A 17,721-nucleotide genomic window follows, 5' to 3' on the forward strand; every position below is an offset into this window, starting at 1 on the left:
GTGCGTGTGCGTGTGTGTGTGTGTGTGTGTGTGTGTGTGTGTGTGTGTGTGTGTGTGTGTGTGTACGTGACAAGATTGTCATTATAATATTATTTTCTTCAAATATTTCGGCGATAAATTATGTTGTATCGATTTTACTTGATGTGTTGAGACATTTTTAAATAAATATCATCTGCATATTTCATAGACAATTTATTTAATTGGATGATCGATACGTGCTCTTTTAACCGGTGTAAACGCATGCACAGAATAATTATACACTTTTTATTGTATTTTCGAGCGTTGGAGTACAAAACGATGGGCCATGCACATATCTTCTGTAAATATTCTATTAGATGGAACACAATTTGGAGATGTTTAGATTTTCACAAATTTTTTCATTTCATTTTTTTTCTTTTTTTAATTCAATTTCAAACAACTCGAAGATATCATTACGTTGCACGTAATCGCTATCTCTTAATATTAGTACATGCCACCAGAGCCACCGCTGCCGAGTCCGGCTTTCGTGTCAACAGGTACTTGTTTTTGAAAACAATCTTCCAAGAACTGTTCCATGGAGAGATACAAATGTCCCTTAACGCCCGCTAAAGTATGGCTTACATCCGGATAGACCTGAATAAATAAACAAATACTTCTTAGTTATAAGTTAATAAACAAATACTTCCTAATTATAAGTTTTAGTTCTTTGTTATGGTTGACTTTGCAATACTTAATGATATTAATTACATTTTACATTAATTAAGTTAAATTTTTAAGATAATTATTTATATTAAAAAACGCATCTGTGATGGCTATAAATTTGAATAAACAAAACGCATTTGATTTCTACATCTTGACTTACAATTAGATATAAATCAATCATTATAGGGAAGACCGGCACTGGTACATTTTTTTAATGATTTTTTTTACATGTAATTAATAAATGGTATACAAGCCGCAAAAGAATTTTTCAATAGCCGCATGTTTATACAAAACAAAAATAATTTTTTTAACTGAATAGTATAATTAATTTTATTGCATTAATAAATATTATAAGGCGACTACATTTGTAACAACTATCCCAGCATATGGAGTAAGTTGTTACAGTACTGGATTAAGTTGTGAAAGATCCAGTTTTAAAAGTATAGAGAAAAGTCCCCTATTATGAGATAAGGATCCTAATATGAGATGGCGGGGTTTTTTCATGGTGGGATCAACAAATGGGGCCTATATAGGACCTTTTAGCTTAACATATCTCATATTAGGATCCTGTCTGATAATAGGGGACACACACTTTCCTCTAATATATTTAATAAAGAGAAATAACAACACGTAATAACATGTATTATATTACATTTATATTGTTGATTGCAAAATTACAATACAGATATAATGTAATTAATGTTCTGTATTGACTGGTTTTGATACGTAATAAGAGACGCTAACGGAAATATTACATAAGATTATCTGCCGCTATTGTGCCGAGCTACATCAACAAAGTTGGTCAAAATTATAAATAGAAAGTTGTAACAACCAGTCCTGACCTGCCACGTTTAGATATTTTAATTATTGCTTAAATAAAAAAAATGTTTTAAGACATTAACATAACTGGAAGTTATTTTGTTTAAAGTAAAGATTTTAAAGAAACAGAGTTATGATATTTTATAACCAGATTTATAAATATAACATTTAATATATCTGATTTAATATATCTAACATACTAATTTATTTTACTTTTGGCTATACAAAACTAAAAAATTTTTTGTTTGTGAAAATACGCTACTCAGCCTGGAATAACTAACTGAAATATTATCGCAATGTTTTTGTGAAAATATTTTTTTGCAATATTATCTTTTGTCACTTTTACAATAATTACCGTGTACCAACTTGTCCTATGTACCAACTAGTCCCGGTCTCCCATACTTAATCTTAATAAAGACTTAATAAAGACTTAGTTTACACCGAGCTTTTGATACGCGTACCAAGTACTATATTCGAACTAAATCCATTGATACGATCAGTGTAAACGCAGAATGGTACGATACTCGAGAACAGCGTGTATCAGACCAAGCTGATACGTGTATCAAACATTCTCAACGCGCTATAAACGTTGATGACTTGATACGTATAATACTGTTTTTACTACGGCGCGTCGCGACACTTTAGTTGCAGATTGAAACCATTGTGTACCAAATCAAAATTGAAAAATGTCTTATTCGTATTTAAAATATAATCTAATATGATTAAATTAATGCAATTGATGTAAACAGGAGCGTATCTGCTTAGTCAGCACCAGCTTGATATCTGTATTAAAAGCTTTTACGATGTAAACTAAGCCAAAGTAACAGCTCGTATGAATGTATAGAACATTATTTAATTTATTCGTTAACAATCAGCAGAGAGAATAGTTGATACTATAATATAATAATATTATAATCCTTAAGGGGTTACATACCTTTGACAAAGGCTTTAACCCTAGAACACCACACTTTCAAAAGATCCTGATTCCATCATACTGGGTGTACGATACCCAATGTACTTTCAATTATCAATAATATTCAATTATCAATATTTTTAAAAAGTCGATATTTAAAAAAATCGATATTTTTTTTAATTTAAACGCCATTCGTTAGGAACGCGCCTGTGTTATTGTAATTACGATTAATTACGCTCAGGTGTATACAAATGTTTAGTTTATCTTTCGGTTATCGAACAACTGTTGACAGGCTGGGGCCCAAATGGGGCCCAAAACTACGGTTCTAGAAACTTTTAGAAAACCTTCTCCCTTAAGACGCGTAGGAAGTGGTGAGAATCTCGCGGGGGGTTCTGGCCATTTCGGGTATAAATCAGACGGAGAACGCCGCGGAACGACACATCAGTTTTTGACTTTGTTCCTAACTCTTATTCGACTCCAGGCAGTGACTTTTAATTTCTAACATTCGACTGTACGTTAAGTCCGAGCATTCACGCTCGATTCTGAGACTTATTCCCTGTACCCTTATATTTTAAAACTGCGTTTCACGCATAACTTAGTTTTGTACTAAGACTTAAAGAATAAAGGTAAGATAAATTTGAGAAAAGAAGCTGTAAATCTGAAACCTTATCTCGTGTTTGTTAAATCCTTAATTAACAAATTCACTCCTGAGATACCACTTGCAGTTTTTGCTAACAAAGAGTGTGGCGATCTGTCCTTTTCGCTGACGAAGAGTGTGGCGAACTGGTACTTTTGCTGCCGAAAGGCGTGGCGATTACGGGGTTGATTCTTGGGAATCGCAATAATCGTTGATAATTCCCGAGAGTGAGTTTGGTCTTTACGCTGACGAAGAGTGTGGCGGATTGGCTCTGGGCGCTGACAAAGTGTGGCGACCAATCAAATTCATTTTTGAGAACGCGGCTGAATAGCAAAAAAGGGAGGTAGACGAGTCAAATTAAAAGGATTAGGTTCCAGATCAAACGAGCTATTACTTCTAATCAAAATTCTCTTCTCCTCCTCCGGAAATTGCAACAATTAAAAAACGCACCTCCATTTAAACATATTCCTGTTGATTTCATAATTGATTATTCTAATTATAACCAAATAAATTGAACTGATCCTCGTTACGAGACTTATAAAGTTTGATATCTTTTCGGTCCCGAATAATAATAATAATAATCATCACACGACTTGTCCAAATTCCTGGTAAATTGCTTAAATGCATTGACCAAAAAACGAACAAACAACAGACAGAACGTGACACAATTAATGACGTGCCATACATCTACTAAACGGCAAATGAGGCTGCGCAGCATGATGAGTCGTAGAGGGGGAACAAAAGTTTAATTACCTTACCACTTTGATTCCCTAACTTTTACTATATAGAAATGGCGGGCACTATAACAACAAATATGGGTGTGCCACACCCAGTGTGGTGTTCTAGAGTTAAAACTAGGTCAAAATTAACAAATTTTTATTGTAGTTAAAATTATGTTTTATTAAAAAATGAAAATACATGTCTTGTAGAGTAATCTTTTGAGAATATTTCCCGAAAATTTCAATAAAAAATGTCAAAAATTGAGGTCCTGGCAGCTATTTTCCCGAATGGTGTTTGTAAAAATGGCTTTCGCGCTACCAGAGATACCTTCGCCTTCTCTTATGTAAAACAAAAAACAAAAATTTGTAGACAGTATGGAAGTTAAAAAACATTGTTAGCAAACATTGTGGAAAGCATGAAAAATGTCATAAATGCTATACTTAAGTATTTATGCTCAATTGATGAGGACTCGCAGCACGACTTATGTCCCGCCAGTGTCGAAAGTTTGCAAGTTTGCAAACATTGACGTTACAGGATTATAAGCTACATTTGTTTATGACCCCACAAGTTATAAACGAATGTATAAAGAAGATTATAAAGAAGGCTATAAAGAAGGTTTTCTATATGGACCTGGAATCGTCGATAAGGCTGAAACTTACGCGAGTACTAGAAATATACATATAATTAAATTGTACTTGAAACTTTAATAAACACGTTTTTCTCAAAACAACATTTTTCAAACTGGTTCGCACGATTTCAGACAAACTAATAAGCCAATCGGCTTTGCTCTGTGGCTGTATATATTTGCAAGAAGTCTCTCTAGCATTAGAACTAGTAAAATTAAAATACATTGACTTTTGCTCGCGATATATGATCAAGTTATCGAGGCCGTATAATATGTCTCAGAGCTCGGTTTGTTTTTGTGGTATTTTTAGAACACGTCAATTTAGTTTCTGATTTTGGTTTGTCCTACGGTACTTTTGGAACACGTCTTAATGTAATTTGTAATTGTGTATAATACTTCTTATTATTGTGACTTTGAATATGGCACGGTACGAATCTAGTGGAGAAAATGGTCAGTTTAATTTTCTTCACAGTTTTATACTTACAATTCTCACAATTTCATTCTTTTGACGCACCTAACATGTAAGTTTTCACGATTTAATTTTGACATGTTTCCCGTTATTATATTTGACATATTTATATTGACATTTTAGTGTGGCGTTCGCACGATGTAGTTAGGACACAACGTCTGGCGACGCATGATGTATAATTGTTGCGTATTTAATTATAATTATAATATCTCACTTGAAAAGGGCCAAATTATAGTCGAAACGTTGTGAGTCAGAATAAATGTGAACTGTCCAGTTAGGTCGCTTAATTTTGGATTTTATTATTAACTTTTTCCTTTTATTTTAATGTAAAAGTATCGATTCTTCAACGATTTAAAAAAAATTTACATGCTTCGAAATAATTAAAGAAATAGTTCGTCTTTAATAATTCTAGTTTCAACGATAACCGAACATGTGTAGATAAAGAATCTGTTTCATTTTTCTGTTTCAGATTACTGAGTGTCCAGATTTTATAGGAATCGTAGAACCTCGGCACGTTGAGCAAATATTTGTATAACTTCCGTAACTTTCAGTATTTTTACTTAAAAAAAATCTGAATTATACATAAAATATATGTTAATATATGTGTAAAACCTAGAATAAATCGGCCGTATAGTTTCTAAAAAAAAATCGAGAAAATACCCTTGTTTTTAGCCTTCGAAACGATAATCTTTCCTTTAGATAGAAAGTAATCTCAAGTAGTATCCAATATTTTTTGTTTGCACTTCAGAAAATCACTTGTACAAGTATACATTTTATATTTATGCAAGGAAATGTCAAAGTACCTGCTGTCGAAAGAGTATGCCTTCCTTAGCAAGATGACGAGCAAGTGCCATGGACTGTTGAAATTGGACGTTGTCATCCGCAGTCCCGTGTACCAAATAAAACATCTTATCATGCAGATACCTTACTTTGTCATAAACGTTGGATTCAGCGTAGCCTTTGTAATTGGATGTCACGTTCGGTAATCCCATGTATCTTTCGGCATATGCAGAATCTGCGTCAATTAATCATTCGTTAAAATTAGATAAAGTAAATTTAGTAATACAGAATTTAGTAATACAGTAAAAAAAATCATGTTCTTTATATAACTGATCTAAACAATCTTTATATATGTATAACATTTTCCGGTAGGTGAGACCAGGGCTAGTTGGTACACTTGTTTAAAGATTTTTTTTACACGTAACTAATAAATGGAATACAAGCCGCAAGTGAATTTTTCAATAGTCGCATGCTTATACAACACAAAAATTATTTTTTTAACTAAATAGTATAATTAATTTTGTTGCACCAATAACAATAATTATAAGGCGACATTTGTAACAACCAGCCCCATATATACGGGGTAAGTTGTTACAGTACTGGATTATAAGTTGTGAAAGATCTAATTTTCAAAGTATAATATATTTAATAAAGAAAAATGACAACAAGTAACAATATTTGTTATATTACATTTACATTATTGAGTGCAAAATTATAATGTAGATATAATTTAACTGATGTTTTGTATTGACCGTTTCTGATATGTAATAAGAGATGTTAACGGACTTTAGTCTTACATAAGATTAAAATATCTGCCGCTGTTATGCCGAAGTTATGTGTTACATCGATGGAGTTGCTCGAAATTATAAGTAGAACAAAAATAACAACCTACCCCGTCACAACCAACCCCGACCTTTCATGTTTAGATATTTTGATCAGTTTAATCAAAAAAAATTTTTTAAGATATTAACATAATTGGAAGTTATTACGTTTAAAGTAAAGATTTTAAAGACAGTTAGAATTATGATACAATGACCAGATTTAGAAACATGAATATTTATAAATATAACATTATATATACAAATACATCACTGATTTATTTTACTTTTGGCTATACAAAACTAAAAATATTTTCTGTTTGTGAAAATACGCTGCTGCTCAGCCTAAAATAACTAATTGAAATATTATCGCAATGTTTTTGGGAAAATACTATATTTTTTATGCAATATTATCTTTTGTCACTTTTACAACAATTGCCGTGTACCAACTAGCCCCGGTCTCCCCTAAATCTTCTAAATCTTCGGAAAATCCACTTATATAAAATAATGAATAAAAATACCAAATTCTTACATATTGTTGTCCTCTGAACATGAATATGAAACTTAAAAATAGTTCTTGGGACGAAAAACATCAAAAATCGCAAAAAAATAGAAAAACGCAGGTTAACCTTCGGAAAACTCATCTATATAAAATAATGGGTAAGAATACCCAATTTCTATGTATTTTTGTTCTCGGAACATAAATATAAGACTTAAAAATGGTGATTGGACTCGCAAGTTAAAGAAAAACCATAAAGGTAATTATTCGGGATAAAGACTCTTCCTAATTTTAATATTTTTTTCTGGCTCTCTTGATAAAAATTATTTTTGTGACTCCGACAGTGATAATCAATTGGGGGAGCCCGAAGAATATGTACCCTACCTATTTTTTTATGGGAGTGGAAGCTACTGCCTCCACGCATACATATTTTCCACGCGAAACGAGGTGCAACGTGAGTTTACAACTTTCCACGCGTGGAAAGCCTATGTACTTTGCGAGGCAAATATGCAACATATGTCAAGGTCAAAGTCATTGGAGAATGGGATGTTTTTATGCTGTGACGTTACAGTTCTGCTGCATCGCGGCAGCCAGCGTCTCCGCCGCCGCGCCGCGCCGCGGCAACGTCACAAACGGCGGGTTCGCACCCAAGGACGATCCAAGAGAGCAAAATCAAAATTTCCAGGGGCCTAATGATATTTGTGTTTTCTATTACTAATCCCTTTCTTTTATTTTGTACAATTATGGGCACCTCGCCGAAGCGAACATACAGAGACGTCGCCATCGGAATGCGGCTAATCGAGGGATTCGAGACCAGAGGAGAGGGCCGACCGTTCAGGCGATTATTGGCGGCATCTCGCGGGCGGCGAGACGAGAAGGGCGCGAAAAAACACAACGTATTGTGGAAGAGCCCCCGGCGCCAGGAATGAACGAGTTCCTCGCCCGACCTCCACTTCAATGACTGGACCCGAGATGGCTGGTCATCATCCTAGGGTCACCGGAGGAAACTCTCGAAGAACCAGCGAGTTCAGACCGCTAAAAAGAACCCCGGGAGGCCGCTGCGAGAACGAGAGGTCGCCAGACGCCCCTGCAGAATATACTGACGGCACTGCGCGAGGATCTTATCGCGAGCTCGCGAGCCCGCCTCTGGTTGGCTTGCGTTATCGCGTAGAAGGGCCGCGCAACCCTTGGGTGGGGCGCGCCAGCGATTTCGCTATCGAGCGAATTCCGCTCGATCTCTTCCTGGTCGTCTTCCGGCGTGAAAAGTCGCGTTGTTTCCGCGCACTTTGGCTACCGTATATAAGATTGGCGAAATTCTGGCCTGAGCCTCGAGAATTGAGAGCAGCGGCGCAAGATAGAAGTCCGTACGCCGGTGAGGTTGCCTTGAACTTTTTGTGAAGCCACGAACCAGCCCTCCAGGTCACGTTCCCGCTCTGGTTCCGACACGCGGTTTATTAGTGGACATCGCCGAAAGTGCGTAATTTTTGGTGTTAGCGTTGACGGTCGGCATTGGACGCGAGAGGCCCCGAGATAGTCTCGTCGGCTAAAAGGGTCATTGATTACCGTTCCTGGAGATCGCGACCATGAGTGGATGCAAGCGAGCCTTCGGCAGCGGTTGAAGTACGGGAATCGTATATCCGCCATTAGTGTCGTGCGGTGTACTCGCGTTTGCTTTCGCATACGCGTTTTCGATTTTGCGTTGTATTATTTCGCGTTCTATTTTGCGTTGTACTTGGTGTAATTGCGTGCGGTATCCCGCGTTATATTGGGTGTCCTTGCGTACTATATTTTGCGTCGTCCGAAGTGTTCTCGCGTGTGTTATTTCGCGTATTGTTTTGAGTCGTAATTCGTGTTGCCGTGTATTAGACTCCGCCCGCGAAAAACGATCTAATATGAATATAACTAAAATCATATTAAATCATATTAAATTTGGGTAAAATTCAAATTAATTCCAGATTTCATATTAAAATTATATTTGTTTAAATACAGTTTTAATTTGCACTTATTAAAATCAGTTATGTAGATTAAATATGATCCACAATAAAATAGGGCTTCAATTAAAATTTAATTAGATCACTTATGTGGATCATATAACACTTCGAATCAAATATGGTTTTAATTTGTATTTAATAAGATAACTTATGTGGATTATATATGATCCAGAACCATACATGATGCAGAATATTTATATATAAGACTTTAATAAAAAGTTAATGTGTTCTGTATGCGACTTTTACTCGATTCAATTGCGACTTTAACCCGAAGGGCCTAGCGGAGTAAGCATGTGAAATCGGCCCTTGATTATACAAAGCTGACATTAATGTCACAAGTTAGTACCAATATGATAAAACTTTCCACCAAATATTATTTAAAAAAATTCATTTTTTTAGAAGTTATGCAGGGAGAAAGTAAAATAAAGAAATATATTTTTCTCGAAAACCACTTGACCGATCTTGATGAAAAAAATATATGTTATGTAAACTAATAAAACTAATTAACAAAAAAAATGTCTAAAATGTTTGCCAAAAAAAAGACCAAAAAAAAATATTTGAATTTTTAAATATTTTTTTTAGGGTGATATTTTCGAGATACCCCTTTGAAATTATTTTTACGAAAATTTCTCTTAAAATGTCCACTATAACATATATTTTTTTCAATTTTTTTTAAATGGTGGAACATAGTTAAAAATACGAAAATCGTAAGCGTCGCGTCACTCCGGCGCACAGTGCAGTGCCATTCCGCGTTGCGGGTGTTCGATGTAACTTTACTAGCACATATGTACGTCTGCAATTAGCCTATAATATGTATACTTTTTAATTTTTATAGTTTTTAGAGTTTACCACGTGGAGGTTGCACACGGTTTTAAACTCCTTATTGGGGTGCTTTTTTAACGGAGTCCCCTCGCCTTTCACTACGTTTCCGTAAAATCAAGGTGTTTTTTTAACGTGAGTCCCTTCGCCTCTCACTACGTTTCCGTAAAATCGGGGTGTTTTTTTAACGTGAGTCCCCTCGCTTTTCACTACGTTTCCGTAAAATCAGGGTGCTTTTTTAACGTGAGTCTCTTTGCCTCTCACTACGTTTCCGTAAAATCGGGGTGCTTTTTGAATGTAAGACCCCTCGTCTCTCATTACACCCTACACCTACGATTTATTTAATCTTCTTCACTATCACTGTCTATTACTGGAATGTTATTTGTTTTCTTAAACAGATCGCTAATGGGCTACGAACAATTGGATGCTGCTGTCATATTGCTGCAATTATATATTATCTATTTCATGCAAGATATTTAGCGAAAATTTTGAAACCAGCAGAAATACTGAGCGATCTGTTTAAAAAAACAAATAACATTCCAGTAATAGACAGTGATAGTGAAGAAGATTAAATAAAATCGTAGGTGTAAAGCGTAATGAGAAGCGAGAGGTCTTACATTCCAAAAGCACCCCGATTTTACGGAAACGTAGTGAGAGGCGAAGGGACTCACGTTAAAAAAGCACCCTGATTTTACGGAAACGTAGTAAAAGGCGAGAGGACTCACGTTAAAAAAGCACCCCGATTTTACAGAAATATAGTGAGAGGCGAGGGGACTCACGTTAAAAAAGCCCCCAATAAGGAGTTTAAAACCGTACTGCAACCTCCACGTAGTAAACTCTGGAAACTATAAAAATTAAAAAGTATACATATTATAAGCTAATTGCAGACGTACATATGTGCTAGTAAATAAGTTACATCGAACACCCGCAACGCGGAATGGCACTGCACTGGTGCGCCGGAGTGACGCGACGCTTACAATTTTCGTATTTTTAACTATGTTCCACCATTTAAAAAAAATTGAAAAAAATATATGTTATAGTGGACACTTTAAGAGAAATTTTCGTAAAAATTTCAAAAAAGTACCTCAAAAATATCACCCTAAAAAAATATTAAAAAGTTCAAATATTTTTTTTGTTCTTTTTTTTGACAAACATTTTGGACATTTTTTTGTTAATTAGTTTTATTAGTCTACATAACATATATTTTTTTCATCAAGATCGGTCAAGTGGTTTTCGAGAAAAATACATTTCTTTATTTTACTTTCTCCCTGCATAACTTATAAAAAAGTGGATTTTTTAAAATAATGTTTGGTGGAAAGTTTTATCATATTGGTACTAACTTGTGACATTAATGTCAGCTCTGTATGATCAAGAGCCAATTTCACATGCTTATTCCGCTAGGCCCTTTGGTTTTAATTTGATTCTTATTAAAACGTAATTTTGTTTAAATAATGTTTAAATAATATTTGCGGTAAAATTTGTTTCTTTATTTGTCGAACTTAACATGTAAAATATTTGATTCAAATTAAAAAAAAAATAATATAGTCATATAAGATTATATATGATCAGATCAGAATATTGCATCTCAAAGTATCCGATAGATGGCATTCGATGTGATCTGTTTCTCGTAATTAAAATTTGACAAAGAGTGTTATAAGATAACGGTATCAAGAAGACACGACACTGTCTCGGAACGACACAATTTTTGTATCAGTTATATCGTGACGTCTACTCTTATAATAAAGTAGCACGCTTAAAAAATAAAATTTTATATAATCTTGTTTAAGTTTAAATTGATATAACTTTAAATTTAAAATAAAATTATATAAAATTCTAATAAGATCAAATAACATTTATATATGACAAATTTGACTTATATGACTTATATGATTATATTTGACTTATATGATTATATTTGACTTATATGATTATATTTGACTTATATATGATTATATTTAACAAATTAATTTTGAATTTATTACCATATTTAATCCACATTTGGCAAATTAAAACCATATTAACTCTGCATTTCTTTTGGTCTGTGCGGCTGATTTTGCATATTTTAACAAAGCAAGGTCCAGTTTAATCCATATATAGATTAAATAAGATGGGGTACTTTAATTTGATTTAAATATGACATATTTAAATTATAATTGATTTGCATATTCGATTCTAATAAGATTCTTAATAAATTCATATAAGCTTTTAATACGGTTTTAATACAATCGTTTTTCGCGTGCGCGTGCAATACTTGTGTTAAATTTAGCTTTTCCTTTCGTTATATTTCGCGTTCGACGTTCTTGCCTACTTAGAATTATCGCGAGTTATATTGAGCGATCTATGGTGCGTCGGATTGAAAGTGTCACGCGTGTTATAGCGGTGCGGTATAAAGGCCTATCTACATAAGACGCAGAACGCGAGTCGCAAGCACACACACAGTCTAAATGTCAACGTAACCTCTTTGTTAGATTGACATGTAGACTGTGCGTATGTCTTGCGACTTGCGTTCTGCGTCTTATGTAGATAGACCTTAAGGTAAATCAGCGTCGTGTTTAAAGTCCCGCGCCTCTTTCAAGCGTATGGTACCCTGGCAATGGAACCCTTTTGCGGTTTCGAACATTTTGTTTTTGCGCGCTGAGCGTGGCGCCGCATTTCTTTTGCCTAATTATATCTTATGTCTAGAATTAAGTTCTATTTGACTGTGTGTCATACTATGTTTACTTCATATGTAATTCGCGTTTAAGTTCTTCTCTGTGACGTTAATTTGATGCAGTTTCTAATTGTCTTTTGTTCGATTATATCAGATGGCTTTTGATTCAGTTATATTACTACGCGTTTACTGCGACTTCATCTAGAGTTTCATTAATTCTTATTTTCAATTTCACCTTAATTCAGTGCTGTAATTCTACAAATTCTAGTATTCAGTATTCAGTTCAAATCGTTATTTAATTTTAACTACTTAATCATTTAATTCACTAAATTCTTGATCCTTGACATCAGATTTCACCGTGTTTTTTAACTATAATAAAGATTGTTACCGATTACTACGAGACTCCTAGAAATATCATTGCCACCTTTGACTAGAGAGGATACGGCTTTAGAGGCGTTCAGGCATAATCCCACGGATGGCAGCTTCGCACCACCGGCCGCTCAACCGAGTGCATGAACTAAATGTCCGAACCTGCGGTTCCTCTCGTACTGAGCAGGATTACTATCGCAATGACTAGTCATCAATAGGGTAAAACTAGCTGGTTCCCTCCGAAGTTTTCCTCAGGATAGCTGGCACTCGGCCGTTCCGCACGGAACGCGCGCGAGTCTCATCTGGTAAAGCGAATGATTAGAGGCCTTGGGGCCGAAACGACCTCAACTTATTCTCAAACTTTAAATGGGTGAGATCTCTGGCTTTCTTGAATTATGAAGCCACGAGCATCTTTTTGACGGATCAGAGTGCCAAGTGGGTCATTTTTGGTAAGCAAAACTGGCGCTGTGGGATGAACCAAACGCAGAGTTAAGGCGCCCAACTCGACGCTCATGGGACACCATGAAAGTGTCCTTTTTCGTTTCCAAAAAAGAAATTCTTTCATTGGACCATCGGCTATGTTCCGACATCCGACTCCGACATACGACTGATTGTAGATCGGCCCTAACCGTCACCCCGCCGAATTTGTGCGCTGCCCATTATCAATCCCGCCCTTTTTTGCTAGGTCAAACCGGCCGATCCCTCGCACGTCTGACTAATTACGCTATCGTGTTTATTTCCGAGTTTTCACGATTTTGGAATAAATTCGTGGACGCGAGCTTACGGATCTGGCGCTCAACTTTGATTTTGAGTATAATTGTCGGAACGTGCGAGAGACCATTTGGAGAGGCCCATCATCCTTTTCTCTTCACCTCCTCTTTTAATCCGTCTTGCGTCTCGGGCGCGATTCTCAACTAAAAAGACGTGACAATGCATAATTACGAATATTGATTTAGCATCAATATTCAGATAACGCTGATTTTCATTGATTTTTTGCGTTTCTGTTTTTTTTTGCGATTTTTGACGTTTCTTGTTTCGAGCGCTATTTTTGGGTATTTTTATTTGTTATTTTATATAGGTGAGTTTTCCGTCCGCGCTCTAGTAACAGGCAAAGTTATGGAGATATATCTCCACAATTTAATAACATATATTCTACTCCGAATTGCTAATATAAAATATTAAAAATAATCAATTTCGTAACTCACCAGTGATGAATAACAATGTATTTTAATTTTTTCGACTTAACTGGCAAACGGGTTTCATACAATCACAACGTTTCGGCTCTTGGTTTGGGCCCTTATCAAGTGAAAAACTATAAATAACATAACGCAAATTGTAACGAGTCAATTTAAGATGATTTAAAGAAAGTAACAAAAATAAAATAAAATAAACTAATAGTACTTATGTCATCTGTAAGACTCGTCGGTTGACATCACAAGACATCCGTATATGAAGTTGTTCCAGAAAAATCATAAAAACTGGAAATAGTGCGTGTTAATAGCGATAAAATGTAAAAAGCAAAAGTAAAACTCCTTACATGTTTTGTGTGTCCAATAATAAAATGTATCGTAGGATGTATAACAATATCGTATATAAAAGCCGAGAGTGACATGTTATTTGCACGGAAACGATTGACCGACTGAGTAACGCATTTGACCCAAAAACAATGAAACCGTGAAATTAAGATCGTTAAGAAGGTATTTATTGGTTGTTGTGATAGCCAATAGGATTGATTTCAAGTTAACGAGATGAGCCTATTATATATCGGATTGAGATTTTCTGTATCTTTTTGTGAATTTATATATGTTGTTGTTAAATTTCTTTATATAGAACATTTCCGCAATTTCCCTCTTTTTTATGTTCTTTTCTTTATGTAGAATCTCAGGTTCCGTCCACTTAAAGTCATGTCCCAATGATACGCGATGTTTGCTAACCACGAAGTGATTACTATTGTGTTTAGTAATGTCACTCCTGTGTTCCTTAACTCTAGTTTCTAAATGACGTTTCGTCTGTCCAATGTAAGATGTATTGCAATCATTGCAGTTTATTTTGTATACGATTTCAGTGTTTTTGGCGATAGTTAGTTTATCCTTACCCCTCTTGATAATGCCGTCAAGCTTTTTAGGAATCGTATGCAGAACAGTTAAACCGGTTTTGTTAACTAAACGATCTATATCCTTACTTAAGCCCTTAATATACGGCAAAACGATGCGTCTCGAAGCATCAAACGCGCTATTACCGGTATCATCGTCTGACACAGTAGAGTCTTTGCGATTTTCTAGTACAAATAACCTGTTTTTTATTTGTTTTTCAATTACATCAATAGAAAAATAGTTATTTAGTAAGATCTCTTTAACCGTTTCCGAATTTTCCCGATGGAACCGTTCATCCGACAGCAGAATAGCATGATCGACTAAGCTAATTATCGTATTTAGATTATATTTATAGGGGTGACTAAAGAAAAAAAGGGTGCAAATTACAAACTTGCACATTGCTTCCTCATTATTACAGAAAGCTTATTTTATAATGTATATGAGGAAGCTTTTATTTTATTTAATGTATAATTATTAGTATTTATTTTTTTGGCTTTCTTATAGAGGAAGCTTTGTGAGCAAAGGGTTCTATTTGCACACTTAAAAACTATAAAAAAGCCCGATATCTCAATATTTGCAGAAGTTAGAGCAAATTTACCGAAATTTCTATAACTCCAGAACTAATTAACCAAATCTTAACGAATTATATATGAAATATATATATATATATATATATATATAAGGGTAGAAAAAAACTGAAAAATATAATAAAATTAGAAATAGATCGATATCTCCAAATTTGCGGAAATTAAAGCATAAACAAACATTTTTGCAAATTCAAAATTTTATTAAAAAAGAACCCCTTGATTATATTAGCAATTTTTATTAATTCTATTATATTCTTCAGTTTTTTCTACCCCTATTTCATATATAATTCGTTAAAATTTGGTTGATTAGTTCTGGAGTTATAGAAATTTCGGTAAATTTGGCACACACATACACACACACACACACATACACACATACATACATACAGACATTTTTTAAAACTGCAATTTTTCGACGTTTTAAAATATTTTGAACACATTCAAAAAAACAAAAAAAATTTTTTTTTACGAAAACAAAGCTTCCTCTATGAGGAAGCAAAATTGGTGTATCTCCCCGAGAATGTAGGTTCCCAAGCAGCATTTTTCGGTTAATTTTCCGACTAAGGACTACTTTTCTACTAATCACAACGTTGTAAGCGGTTCAAGAAAGTTATAAAATGTAACTTATAATTACTAACGTTTTTTGGACGTTGTCTAAACGTTAAAATTACGACGTGCTTTTTTTATCACTTTTCCAACGTCAAATTCGAAACAGTTTAAGTCCTATTACCCGACGTTAAGATATTTAACGTTCGCCTGACGTTATACTCTGCACTACACTTTTCGAGCGACTTCAATACGTAATTCCCAACGTAAACCAACGTTTTGTTATCAAACGTTGTAAAACGCTAACGTTGTAAAACGTCGCCTGTGGTCATTTCTGACTGACGTTAAGAAATCGCGAGAAATGGTAACAAATTCTGCCTAAATGAATGTAGAGCAGATTACTGCTGCATCAAGCGGGCATCGTCGACGGCAATTCGCGGCGTCGTGCGTGAGCTACGAGGACTATGCGACGAATGTTGACGATCCACGGCCGAACCGGTCTATCTCATCTCACGCGGTTATCGTCGCGTCGTCGGGAAACAACGCGCGCGCGCCGCGCGATTCACAGCTCGAGAGCGCGTTCGCTCGGCTGCACGGCTGCCATAACCATGCTTTAGATCACCATATAGATGGTATTGCATAGGTCGGATTTGGTTAAGATATACGACTCATTCGCAAATCTAGTATAGAATTTTTAACTAATTGATACTTTATCGATATGTGTTAAGTCAGTTTGGCGACCTTGTTAAGACTTTTAGTCAATATAGGTACAATTTTGCCTACAGTGGTATACTACTTAGTTTGGAGAAAAGTCTGAAAAAGTTAATTATTTTATACGAGAAGACAAATTTTAGTAGAATTTATCGCACTTTTTACTACGTAAAGTTTGATATAGTGTGGAACGCTGACTTCGCCATTTTCATTCCTCAAAGAGGAAGGCAAATAATCCGCCATTTTCCAGTATAATTAGATTTATATTTTTTAACGCACTTTATTAACAATTTAAAGCATTTATATAATATCTGTTGTTAAGGTTTTGACAACATATTTATCTTAAAAGTAATTTCGATGAAAAAAAATTAAAATCTACACTTTGGAAAATTTTAGTTATTTATTAGAATATTTAGTAAATTGGAATATTTTAGAAAGGATTCGTCTAATTTCGACTTATCATTTCCACATTTATCAATAAAGTGAGTTTTGTTATACAATTTCAGTGCTGGGTTCGTGTATTTATGGCAAAATTACAATAGTATCAAAGACTGCACAAACTATATTTTTCCTATAAAGCCATTTTATTTGTGCCAAATTGATAAGTACGTATTATGATACATTTATTACACCAATGCCGTCATATGGTTTGAATGGAAGCACGAAAACTACACCTAAAATGTACGTTGTGAAAAAATAACCTCAGGTCTAGCAGAGTGTACAAAATCAAAGTTTACATACCAACGTTAAAACTGGTGGAAAAAATGTAACCTCAATTTAACTTATATAAGTCGGATTCCAACGTTGGTACAACCTAAATTTGATTCCCCAAATTAGTGCAAAAGAGGGTGGAAACGACGTAGCGAAAACGTTGGATACCAACGTTAAGTGTGTTTATCTTAACGTCGGGCGGACGTCAAAATGCTGCTTGGGTTTTCTATACCAATTAGTGATGAGTTTGTCATCATCTCTAATTACAGTTGTATCTAAAAAA

At 34.8% G+C, this 17,721-nt stretch overlaps 2 protein-coding genes across 2 annotated transcripts in view; one reads left to right on the forward strand and one right to left on the reverse strand.

Annotated features, from left to right (window-relative positions):
* Window positions 1–5,658, forward strand: part of LOC143893576 (uncharacterized) — a 32,478-nt gene extending 26,820 nt beyond the window's left edge. The window contains exon 5 of the mRNA XM_077399114.1: window positions 5,334–5,658. Within this exon, the coding sequence (XP_077255240.1) occupies window positions 5,334–5,399 (66 nt within the window). The 3' untranslated portion in view covers window positions 5,400–5,658. The remainder of the gene's footprint in view (window positions 1–5,333) is intronic.
* LOC143893578 (venom dipeptidyl peptidase 4-like) lies at window positions 178–6,190 on the reverse strand. Its single transcript, XM_077399116.1, has 2 exons — window positions 5,668–6,190; window positions 178–612 (listed from the first exon to the last, which is right to left on the reverse strand). Exons 1-2 carry the CDS (start codon window positions 5,854–5,856, stop codon window positions 463–465), a joined length of 339 nt encoding a protein of 112 aa, XP_077255242.1. The 5' UTR covers window positions 5,857–6,190; the 3' UTR covers window positions 178–462.
* Between the last annotated feature and the right edge of the window lie 11,531 nt (window positions 6,191–17,721).

The sequence above is a fragment of the Temnothorax americanus genome, unplaced genomic scaffold (assembly GCF_048541705.1).
Source record: "Temnothorax americanus isolate GAGA-0224 unplaced genomic scaffold, ASM4854170v1 Scaffold122, whole genome shotgun sequence".
Taxonomy (NCBI): domain Eukaryota; kingdom Metazoa; phylum Arthropoda; class Insecta; order Hymenoptera; family Formicidae; genus Temnothorax; species Temnothorax americanus.

Coding starts and splice junctions, on each gene's coding strand:
- LOC143893578 (XM_077399116.1), bottom strand. CDS start 5,856: ATGGGATTACCGAACGTGACATCCAATTACAAAGGCTACGCTGAATCC. Junction 613..5,667: donor GCATACTCTTTCGACAGCAG/GTACTTTGACAT, acceptor TTATTTATTCAG/GTCTATCCGGATGTAAGCCA.